This window comes from Lathyrus oleraceus, chromosome 3 (assembly GCF_024323335.1).
Source record: "Lathyrus oleraceus cultivar Zhongwan6 chromosome 3, CAAS_Psat_ZW6_1.0, whole genome shotgun sequence".
Taxonomy (NCBI): domain Eukaryota; kingdom Viridiplantae; phylum Streptophyta; class Magnoliopsida; order Fabales; family Fabaceae; genus Lathyrus; species Lathyrus oleraceus.
The window spans coordinates 326,221,211-326,234,162 of NC_066581.1; the positions used below are offsets into that span (position 1 = coordinate 326,221,211).

The window sequence follows — 12,952 nt, forward strand, 5'->3', positions numbered from 1 at the left end:
AGGATTTGGGTTTCAGGCCTCAGGATAATATGTTCCATTCAGTAAGACTCCACCTAACCCATGGTTTCATGAGGGAGAGAGAAGTTTGGGGTGAAGAGCCTTCCAAAGATGGTGAAATAGCCCTAATATGATGGGGCAATGACAAACCTTATTATGTCTGAGTCAAGGGCTTGGGCCAAGATTACGGCCTTTGTGGCCGAGACCTAGATAAATATGGCTAAAGAAGCCAAAATACAAAATGATGTGGCTAGAAGAGCCAAAGATAGAGTGAGTCATACGCATGGACTCGAATCATGGCCTACTTGGCCGACAAGCAAGAAAAGATGGCCCAAGAGGCTAACTTACACCATGAATTCTCTAGTGAGGCCAACATGGTGAGAGTTTTAGACCACACACTCAAGCAGAGGCTAGATTGCATCTATGATGATGAGCCTTTGGGCTTCTAAAAAGACACAACGGTTTCGATTGAAAAAATCCAAGCACAAGACCTTTGGAATAAATCAATCTGGGAGATGGATCGATCAAAGACCTACGTACATCAGTTCCAAGATAGATCCGAGTTTAAAGAACCATATAATACAACTGTTGAAGAACTACAAGGATTTCTTCACATGGGACTACGGAGAAATTCCAGGTCTTAGTCAAGAACTAGTGGAGTTGAAGTTTCCCATTCAATCGGGAAAGAAACCTATAAAGCAGTTACCAAGAAGGTTCGTTTCAACAGTTATGTAAAAGATAAAAGAAGAAATTGAAAGGTTTCTAAAAATAAAATTCATCAGGACAACCAGGTATGTCAATTTCTAATATAGTTCCAGTAGTTAAGAAAAATTAGACTTTAAGGGTATGCATAGATTTCAGAGATCTGAACAAAGCTACCCATAAAAATGAGTATCCCATGCCAGTCTCAGAGATGCTTGTCGACTCGAAAGTATGAATATTTAAGCATGTTAGATGGTTATTCTGGGTATAATAAGGTCTTCATCACTGGAGATGATATGCCGAAAACAACATTTAGGTGCCCAGGCGTTTTGGGGACCTACGAAGGGTCGTAATGCCCTTTGGATTGAAAAATGTTGGTGAACATACTAAAGGACAATGAATCTTACTTTACATGAATTCATAGAGGATTTTATGCAGGTATATATAGATGACATTGTACTCAAATCCTCATCCATAGATGGCCACATCGACCACGTTCGATAGTCCTTTGAAAGGATGAGGAAACATGTCCTAAAGATGAATCCTCTGAAGTGTGACTTTTTTGTTAGTGCAAGATATTTTCGTAGAGTTTTAGTCCATAAGAAAGGAATAAAAATAAATCAAAACAAGACTAAGGCAATAATGGAGATGAGGCCCCCCTCGACCAAAAAGCAGTTGTAGTGGCTATTAGGAAAAATCAACTTTCTAAGAAGATTTACTTATAGCCTAAGTGGCAAAACTCAAAGTTTTTTTGCCATTACTTCAACTAAAAGGTGAAGAAAAATTAATATGGGAATTGGAGCATCAAAAGGCATTCAATGAGATAAAATCCTACCTGACACGACCTCCGATCCTGATGCCTCATGCAAAAGGGAAGCCAACATTTTTATGAACGACGCATAAACTATATATAGTGAAATAGAAAGATTATATTTATGCTTGTATTAATATTGTACAAAATTGAAACATTATATAAATCCAATTGATGCTTAAATTTAATCTCATTTCGACATTATTAAACATATGCTCTCTAAATCCATTCTATATAGACGGTTTGGGAAGTGAGCCTTAGCCTTAAATGAATATTCCCCAACATATGCGCCTCTAAAAGCCATAAAAGGGAAACTCGTTGCTGACTTTATAGTCAATCACATATTTTTTGAAACGACACAGAACAACGTAGGTTTCAAACCTTGGCACTTGTACTTTGATGGTTCAAGTCATAGAGAAGGAATTGGGATTAAAGTCTTGATAATTTCACCCAAAGTAATCCCAACCAAGTTCAAGTTTAGAATCAAGGACCATTGTTCTAACAATGAGGCTGAATACGAAGCATTAATAGATGACCTTAAAATTCTACTCGATTTGGGGACAAAGAGAGTTGTAATCAGAGGTGACTCGGAGATGGTGTTAAAATAGTTAACTAAAAAGTACAAGTGTACCAAGTAAAACTTAGTATCATATTTCGTTTTAGCTCGAACTTTATTAGAAAAGTTCGACTCGATCAATGTCAGATATGTACCCCTATTAAAAAACCAAGAAGCAAATGACATGGCTCAAATTTCTTATGGATACAAAGTTCCGGAGGATAAACTAGAGGAACTAATTAAGGTCACATGGAAATTGGTCCCAACTAACATCCCTTCGTCAAAGGAACTAATGCCCAAACTTACAAAGTCTGAAAGGCTAGGGGAAACAAAATAATAATTGGTTTGATCAACAAACATGCGGGCCTAAAACCTAATAATTGGCACAAGACACTAGATCAAACATCATGGTATTGTCAGACGTTTCCCAAGGAAGAAAGAAATGCAACTCCCTTTCGACTAACGTTTGGGCATGGTGCTATGTTTCCTTCTGAAATTTACTTGCAATCAACAAGAATTCAAAGGAAAACTGAGATACCTTATGAAAACTTCTGGGATATGATGTTGGATGCATTAGTCTATTTGGATGAGGAAAGGTTAGATGCATTGAACATGCTCATAAGGCAAAAGGAAAGGGTGGCCAAAACCTACAAAAAGAAAGTGAAACCTAAAGCTTTTTTGGTTAATGACTTAGTCTAGAAAGTTATTTTTCCTATGGATAAAAATGATATAGTTCTTGGAAAATGGTCACCCAACTGGGAAGCTCGCTTTTAAATCATCCAGGTATTTTCAAATAATACCTATGAGATCGAAGAAAATGACCTAGAACATTGAACCCTAAGGATCAATGGGAAATACCTCAAAGGATACAAACCTATGTTGCAGGAGATTCAAATAACGGAATAATCAAATTAACATAATTTAAAGCCAACATGGTATTCATAAAATAGGATTCCAGAATGACACATTTCATTACATAGAAATTCATAGACATTACATATAAATTCATAAAAAATGGATAAAGATAAATGGCTTAAACAAAAGTATTCTTGACATTTTCATGGCGTACTTTTGGGAGGGTGATTTTAGCATCGATATGAGAATGCTACAACTTTAGTTCCTCAATCTCTTGGTCTAGTTGAATGACGACTTCCACATGTTAGATGCTAACATGGGCCTTTCGATTAATTTGGTCATTTGGTTGAGGCTAGGACTGAAAATTTCAGCTATGCTTCTTTATTCCTAAGGTCTTCGACTTGCTTTGTCACCTGAGTAATTTGTGCTTCATATACAACAATTTACCCTCTATAGGCTAACAATTAGTCTTGATCCTTTTTAACTTTTTCCTCTAGAGCATCCACATTTTTTGTGACTCCAAACTAAGGCCCCATTCCTTGGTCAACCTATCAGCTTTTGGTGAAGACTATCCACAGATTGCCGCTTATCTAAAATGAAGCGAAAAACTTGGTCGAAGAGGGGTTCGAAGTCTAGCATAAAAGGAACTGCAGACTCAGGTAATTTTTAACCACTGACTTTCTTAGTAGTTTTTTGATGTCATACTCTATGGAAGGATCTTGTTCAAGGACTTGGAAAAGATTGTCCCTAAGGGAATAAGCCTTCAGTTGTTCGACTAATAGACACGCAGAGTCCTCATTGAGATTGTTGTCAGCATCATAAGAGCTTGATGAGCGATTGTCAACATTCATGCCATGAATCTTGACCATCATTCTCATAACCTCGGCAGGGTTTTGTGCTTTAACGACAATGATATCTTCCTGACTAAGGGATGTATTGGATGAAGAGTCTCTTATGGGCGGATGAGTGATGGTTGCAACCCTAAATGACTTGGTCGCACCAGATTGTGATTTGGTACCCATGGAATTTGCTGCATTACTAGTTTATTCATTTGACTTGGGTATAGCCTCCTCTAGGGTTTCATCACCTTTTGAGAGAGTGTCTTATGAGTCTCCAGAATCTTCAGAATCCTTAGAGTCCTCAGAGATAGCATTTGTTTTCTCCCTCTCGGAGATAAATGGACCTTAAGTCGAATCTTCATTATCATCAGATTTGTCAGAGTCTTAGTCTTCTTCAGAATGTGGTATATGGTTGTTGGTTGGTATAGAGTTGGTCATGTGGTCACTGTCTTCACTCTCTATGTCATCATTTTTGTCCTTCTCGGCTTCAGGGTCATGCTTCCCAATCACAGTCAAATGCACATATGAGCTAGTATTGGGAGGTGACGTCTAGTCGAAACCAGAAAGGGTAGATGTTTTAAGATCCTTGTTGAGCATATGACCCTCATGAAACAAGAAATAAATTATCCATATCAAGTTAGCTGAAAGGGTAGTATAAAGATACCTTAGGTAATCTTCTACATACCATGGTTTGAGCAAAGGAATCGTCAGAAGTTTGTTTCTCTAAGGCAACATTCCCCACTAGTGTAGGAAAAATATTGGGTTGAACTTCGATGCTCCCTCCTCTAGTAGGAACAACACCCTTATCATGAGATTTTGGTTGAGAGATAGTGCCAAAACTGTAAAGAAATACCTTTTTGAGTTTTTTCTTCTTCTTCTCAATTGGACGAGATTCTGAGGCGATAACAGAAGAAGGTTTGGGTGTAGGAACTTCTTGTGGGATATGTTTTATTGATGAATTGACGTCATCATCTTCCTCCATTATTTGGGTTTTCTGGAAGAAGGAGGAAATTGAGTCAAGACCGTGTTGGATAAGCAATAATTGAAGGAAGAACATAGAGTTGAGGTCTCGAACCTGAGGTTTCTTCAGTGTTTCAGCAAGTACTTTTTGGTTGGTTGTCTACGATAGAGGAAGAGCAACTCTAGTGGTTTGCATGCTTACAACCATGGAAGTTGAAAGTATAAGTCAAGTGAACATATATAATTTTCAACAGTAGAGGGGATAAAATGTTAAACATGCATGTATTGCTACTTCTTCGACAGTGGCATCTATCTTTTGCTTTGCAGTCCCTTTGAGGGAAACGACGGTCGAAGTGGCCTCCTTCTTTTGACCATGTAAAAAATAAAATGTTAAATTACTTGTTATCAAGTAGAGAGGTAAGAAGGAGTGTTGATATTACTTGTGACGTCGAACCAACTTCACTGCTGACACTGGCATCCTTGGTGTTTTTCCTGATGGCAAGAGCTGCAAAGAAAAAATGATATAGTTAAGCAAAAAGACACAATAAAAAGGAAAGTATAATCCGAAAAAACTTGATGTCTCACCATCAACAATGTCACATAGGACTTCAACGTGATTGATGTCGACATGAAGGTGCCCCCGATAGCTGTGTACGTCGAACTTGGTCAGAACCATTCTCTGTTCAGGTTTTTTATGAGTTTTTTAAGTCATTCAAAGAACTTCCACAAACAAACCATCTCGAAAATGGAGGCAAAAATGCCAGGGCCATTTTACATGAAGGTAAGGGTGGAAATTTTGACTTGTAGAAAAACATAGCAAAAAGATACATATCCTCCACATAGGAAGTGATCTTTAGCTGTGGTAGTTTTTCGAGAAGCTTTTATTTTAAAGTGGTTGTTGCCTCAGAGATGGTTCGACAAAGATCGCGATGATTATACACAGTCTCAAAGTAACATTGGAAAGCATGAATTTATTTAGTGTGCGTGCTCGTACCTTTTTTTAAATTTTTTTCTACAAGGAAAGGAAAGTTGTAGTTAGACGAGTCTCCTTGGTCATCACATCAACAAACTTGTTAGCTTGGTAATCTTTCCACCAGGTGTCAAATTCCTAGGTGTAGTAGAAAGATCTCTGAAATTTGAAATTATTGGTGTAAGCCCTAGAGGCCAATACTTTTGGTACTTGTATCGAATTATTTATTAATAATAAAAGGCTTTTTCTTTATTATGTTTGTTTAATAAAGTCCCTAGAATAGCTAGTCCGTTTGATGTATTAAGTATGACTTAATCATGAGATCACATTAAACATAAGGACAATATTCTTAAAGTATTCGTAGTTGAGCTTTATTGTGAAGTGGAATAACATTAAAGCATTAAGACTATTATGTATATAGACTGATGATCACATCTCATGGATCATGGATAAGGAGTTATCAACTCTTAAACATAGGTATGAATATTAAGAGTAATATTTATATTGGATTGACCCGCTATGCGAATACTATATAGAATGTTATGCAAAGTGTCATAAGTTATTCTCATGGTGTATACCACCCTTCGACCTAAAACCACTATGGGCCCTAGATGTAGAGTCGAGTGCCTTATTGTTGATCAAATATTGTCCATAACTGGATGACCATAAAGACAATTGATGGGTACTCCACGAAGCATGCTAAGGGACATGAGTGATCTAGATGGAATTTGCCCATCATGCGTAATAGGATAAATGTCTATGGGCCCAATATTGAACTGGACAAGGATGACACAGTCTATGCCTTGTGTTCAATATAAACATAAGGGCAAAAGGGTAATTGTACACACAAGTATTATCACAAAAGGATTTGTCAGATCACATGAAATTTTTGTGCCTTGGGTAGCAGTGATGTGTTGCTAGATACCGCTCACTGTTTATCATGTTAAATACGTGATTTAATATAATTGCCAATGCCGCGAAAACCTACAGGGTCACACACAAAAGGACGGATTGATGAGAGATAGAGTAACTAAGGAACACTGTAAGGTATGGTGCACTTAAGTGAATTGTAGAACATCGTAAGGTACGGTCTACTTAAGTAGAATACGAAATATGGTAAGGTACCACACGCTTAAGTGATTTTGGCATATTATAAGATATGGGCCACATACACTTAAGTGGGATTTTTAGCTTATAGCCCACACAAGTGGTTCTATAAATAGAACCCTTGTGCAGAAGCATTAGTAAAAAAGTTGCAATTTTGTTTCTCTCTCTCTCACTCAAAGCCTTCATCCGTAGCAACTAGCACTAAGATTGAAGGAATCTGTTCGTGTGGACTGAGTAGAGGTGTTGTCATCGTTCAACGTTTGTGATCGCTCCGTGTATCTGCATCAAAGGTTACAATCACCACAAGAGGTAACGATTCTATCATTGATCATGCTCATTCGTAAGGATCACTAAAGGAGTTTTTTTTAAATTCCGCTGCGTTTTGGATCACTCTTCTCCTTCAGAAAGGGGTAAGCTCCAAATTGTTTTCAGATTGCTCAACTAAGAGTTCAAGATACGTCTCCTTGATCATTCCGACAACACCATGCAAAAGTCTTTCTTGCGTTGGAAACAAGAGTTAGGTTTGAATTGGAAATGGCCAAACAGTCGAGCCACAAGGTTGGATTGATACCCAACAAAACCTACTTGAGTCTTCTTGGAGGAAATCCTAGTCGAAAGTAGCTTTGGAGTGAGAAAGGCTTTCCAGATTTTGATGGATTCAGCTTGATGGTCGGGGTCACATGCATGAAATTCTCTCTTGAACCACCCAGGTCAATGGCGACTATCCGCGAAAGGGGTCATATGTGCATTAAAGTTGTATCTTTTTGCAAACATCATGTAGTATTCTGTGAAGCTATCTAGTGTCAAAAGCACTTTATCAGCAGGCGTAAGTAGGGCTAGTCGACTCTCTTCAATAGGCCAGTCCCTAGGTTCTCCAGCAGGGTGATCGGTTTTGTTTGCCATTAAAGATGGCTCGAAAGTGGCATTCATCCAGAGTTGAAGAAACCAGAAGGGACTTGCCAACAAAAGTGTTCCCTTGGGATTTTAGGTCAATTTGAATGTTTTCATGGTACTAGATGCTAAGCTCGGAGCCTCATAAAGTGAAGCCAATATCAATTGGCTAAGGCATACATTTCTTCTAGCATGAATTTGATTGGCGAGAGTGACAAAGGATTTGGATACTTGCAGAGAACTCGAACAAAAAATAAAATGTAACAACCATAAAGACAAGAAGGCCACATTCTCTTTGTCAAAGACTTCAGTGGTTGCTTCATCAAAGTGATTAGCAATGAAGTTGGTGAAGCTAGCCTATTTCGAATTGAATCAAATAATGTCATCAATGTCGACAAAAGGGTCAAACACTTTGCATGTTGGTCCAAGACCAGTGATGGCGGATACATCGAACAATGTTGGCGTGAGCACACCACATCGCAGTTGGAAGGTGTTCGTTGAACCCTCCCAAAAGTGGAGTGCAACTAGCAATATGTTTCGGTTATACGTTGGGTCTGCCCTAGATAATTGAATCAGGTCGAAGAGACCTTAATCCTTCTATGTTTTCCCCTTCCGGGACTTTACCTTATTCAACCAATTGAGTTCATTCGTCTGGTTGGTATAAGGGGCATAACGAAAAATGTGAGTGGCCATATAAGTAAGATCTAAGGGTTCTGTCATGGAAGTTAAGGGTTTTTTCCGATGATAACAAGGAAAAAATTCACTAATCCGAGCCACATTGGTGTTTAAATCAGGAATAGGATCAAAGAAAGCATGTCTAATTTCATCAATGATGAAAGGGATCAATATCTTTGATTTCCAAATAAGTGCTTTTTCTTCCTAAAGAGGTGGCTCAGGAAAATATAGTTGGTTCCCGATGAGAGTGGACGTAATGATGATTGAAGCCACAAGAATCTCTATTTTAGAAGTTGATTTGGGAGCCATTTATGTGAGATGAAATTGAGTTTCACAGGAAGAAGAGTTTTTAGGCTTCATGAAAAATGAAGAAAGTTGGAAGAAAATATCATAAGAAAGAAAAGAAACTATTTATAGTTTCAGAAAAAGAAACGGTTCCGTTTTATTTTTCTTTAAAAAAGAAAACAAAAATGAATTGTTTTCAAGCGTCCCACTAAAATGTGATGAAGTGAGAAGTTGGATCTCTAGCATGACCCACGTTTTCGTGGGAACTCGGAGCCATGATGGCTAGTATGAGCCTACACATCTCAAAGGAACATTATAAGAAGTAGCCATGATGACAGTGACGTCGGCACACAACTTCAAACAACGTTGGAACTTCAAAAATATCACTTGTCTCTTTATAAATAAAATTGAAAGTGACATTTTATTGGGGGGCAATTTGTTAACCACAAAAATTCCAAAAGAGGAAATTCGACAGAGAAGTCAGTTGAAATTTCTCTAGACATAAGGTAATGTCAAGGTGTTTTTAGACCAAAAGACCTGCTAAAGGAACAATAATATTTTGAAGTCGAAGAGTCTGGTTGAGGACTTAGTAAAATTTCAGGAAGTTTAGTGATGTACCAAGTTTGATAGGTCGAAGGGGTTCGATTGGAGGCAGATTCAAATTTCAAACTGAAGTTACTATATTTGGTCTTATCCAAATTGTAAGGGACACATGGAGATTAATCAAAAGTCAGTCACACATACAAAGATGACGTGTCGGACATAGAATCATTTGAGCGCTAGAAGATCGTTAGTTCATAGAATTATAAATAAATGTTCTAGTGGTAGGATCGGGGGTGGAAAAAATATTGTAAACTTCGATATACACTCAGAGTACCCTCACGCAAGAGAGAAACGAGTTTTTCCTGAATAAAATGTATTTGCCTACCACTTTTATATTTATGCAAATCAATCCCTTTTCTATTTAAAGTTGTTCTTTACTTGTTTTCTTTAACATTCAAAAGACTAATTTTGACTGTGTCGAAATCAATTAGTTAGTTTACTTTTATAACATAATTATTTTGCTAAAAATACCCGACATTCATCGCAAGCAATCCCATAAAATTAAATGCATACTTTCTCTTCTTCGAAAATTAGCACGGACTTATCCTAGGATTTACTAGTTTGGTCCTTCAAACAATTAACCTAAAACTAAGTGATTATTTATCAAAAACATCAATGAACAGGAAGATATGTGTTTAGGAATCTCGTTGTTTAACATTCTTTGTTAGAGTTCTGTATGTATTGTTTTCAACAAAAATCGATGGAAAAAATTCATAGCGTGTTTAGAAATTATACTTCGATTTTTTAATACATAAAGTGAAATCATTTTCATAAAATATATTATTTATAGTGGTGATGATCCCCTAATATTATTTCTATAAATTTTTTTGTTGGCAATATTCTATAATTTTTAAACCTTTCTTAATAAATGATAAATAGATTTCGGAAGTTATTATCCATCAATTTGGTCTGAAAATTACAATTAGTTAAGCAAATACAATTACCATAAATAGAAAAGATGAGATAAGCAATGAGGTATATGAGCTGTTTGAACATGACGGTCGAGGACCACATAAACAATGTGATTGACCCACTACTTTTTACTACCCCATCTTAAATTTTGATGCAATTTAGTTACGTTATAAAGACTTGCTACAAATTAAAATAAGGGAGAAATTCAGACCAAGTTTAATATACAACTATACGTGACAATAATTTGTTTTATAAACGTGATATCATATGTAATTATAAAGGTTAATCTTTTGAGAATATGGGAATTGCAATAAATGACAAAAAAATCTTAAAAAATTGAAGTGTTTATGACTTAATTCAAACACAAATTTCTGATTAAGCGGAAAAAATCTTTCCGTGACAAACATAATCTTTTAAAGATAATTTTATGTGACAACTATTTTCTGTATTTTTCAAATCGTTATCATATATCTTGCATTATTTTTCGGTTTATTCAACCAAAGTTTCTTCACGTGACTACATATTTTTTTTAATAGTTTTTTGATTTTAACAAATTTTTTATTTTGATTTTTATAATTTATTTTTTTATTTGAGATTTTTATATCTCAATTTTGTGTTGATTTTAATCCTTAAAAATAAAATCTGTAGGAAAGTCCGCAGGAAATTTATGGATTTTCTTACGAATTTTGATTTTATGGACTAAAACAAATTTTTTTAACGGAAATCAAAATTAAAAATTCGCTCACTTATATGGACCAACAAACTATTTTAGTATTTTTATTTTTATTTTTATCATTACTCTTTACAACAAACTAGGAGAGAATTGAGAGAAACCAAAATTAACTCTTGTAAAGTATTTGCCTACTCACCAATTCCAACCAATGTGTCACTAATTCCTAATTTTGTATTGAGTTAGAGTGTCCTCTACTTGTTGGGATTATATTCGTTTAGATTGCAATCTAGTATTTGATTATTAAAGCTAATATTTAGTAACATTTAAAATTATTCTTGATTTGTCTAATGTGGTTTCTACACATGAGAATCACAGATGACATATAATATTGCAGTCAACTATCACATCTTCCTGGATAAGAATGAATGTTTTGTATATGTCTCAGAAAGTATGTAATGTAAACTACCAACCCAATACAAAATATATTCAGAAGAGTTGAACAACAATTTCATTTCCTCAAATAGTAACCTTTTCATATATAAAATTTAGTCTAACTAATATGGTTTTAATGTTACTAATCAACTTGCCATTTGTCCCCTAGTGTGCAATGCATGGCTTATTATTCTTTGCTAGAATACTTTATGTTTCAATTATAAAAGATTGTGTGCAAATGGGGGTAGCTTTACTTTATTTTAAAATTATGACTTGTACTTCTTGTACTTTTTTTCTTCTTCATAAGGTGGTCGAGAATAGTGTCACCATTAAGCTTATAAGAAAAAAAAAGTGTCACCATTAAGCTTATAAGAAAAAAAGTGTTACCATTAACCAGATTATTATGATATAGAATTGATCTAATTATATTAGTACATTTTTTTAAAATTATATATATATATATATATATATATATATATATATATATATATATATATATATATATATTTTGTAACGGTTTCTTATTTTTATTATAATAATTATTAATAATAAAAAACCAATTTTAATGTGGTATATAGTTTTGGGATTTTGGTTCTGAAAATGGTATGATTTATTTTGGTTTTAATGTAAATTGATATGATCATTTAATTGGGTGGTAATAAGTTTTAATGACTTTAAATTCTTGATGGTAGAATCAAGCCTATAAATAGTCTTTGGTCCCCAAAGCTTTCTCTCATCAGAAAAGAAATACATCATCTATATTGTGAGAGCAAGAGTTTGGAAGAATCAAAGGCAGTAATCACATGAGCATGAACAGTAATCGCGTGAATGTTACCGCTGCAATCACACTATATGAGCGGTGGGAGAGATCCAACTGGGTCAGTGTGATGTTCATTAAGACTAAGGTCACAAGTGGAATACGTGGTTCTATCGATCAGCATGAGAATGTCTGTGATTTGCTGAAAGCCATTGACGATCAATTCGTCACTTCTGAAAAGGCTTTGGCAAGCACATTAATTATGAAATTTTCCTCCTACCGACTCACCGGTGTGAAAGGTGTGGGTGAGCACATAATGAAAATGCGTGACATTTCAGCTCAACTTAAGAAACTTGAGGTTGATATGTCTGACTCCTTCCTGGTGCACTATATTCTGAACTCTCTTCCGTTTGAGTATGGGCCTTTCAAGATCTCCTACAATACACATAAAGATAAATGGTCAGTCAATGAATTAATGACCATGTGTGTTCAGGAAGAAGAAAGGCTTGTAATGGAACAGAGTGAGAGTGCATTGCTGACAAGCACTCGCGGGAAGAACAGAGATTTCGAAACTAACAAGTCACAAGCCAATCAGAAAGGGAAATTCAAAATACCACCGCAAGGTGATATCAAGAAAGAAGCAAAGTGTTACTTCTGTAAAAAGGGAGGACACATGAAGAAGGAATGCTCTGGATTCAAATAATGGCTTGAGAAGAAAGGTAATTTATTCTCATTTGTTTGTTATAATCTAATATAACCGATGTTAATATTAACACCTGGTGGATTGATTCTGGATCAACAATCCATATAACAAATTCCTTACAGGGTATGCAAAACCTAAGGAAGCCAGTGGGAAGTGAGCGGACTGTCCTATCAGGAAGCAGGATGGGCTCACATGTAGAAGCTATTGGAACTTGCAATTTAATT

The 12,952-nt window shown here is 35.7% G+C and overlaps 1 protein-coding gene across 1 annotated transcript; it reads left to right on the top strand.

The window, feature by feature from the left end:
• The first annotated feature begins 12,071 nt into the window (after positions 1-12,071).
• On the top strand, positions 12,072-12,728 carry LOC127131107 (uncharacterized). The gene has a single exon (XM_051060041.1). The coding sequence runs from the start codon at positions 12,072-12,074 to the stop codon at positions 12,726-12,728; it is 657 nt and encodes a 218-aa protein (XP_050915998.1).
• Positions 12,729-12,952: the final 224 nt, after the last annotated feature.

Bases quoted from the DNA above. Each gene is read 5' to 3' on its own strand.
- LOC127131107 (XM_051060041.1), top strand. From the start codon at position 12,072: ATGAGCATGAACAGTAATCGCGTGAATGTTACCGCTGCAATCACACTA.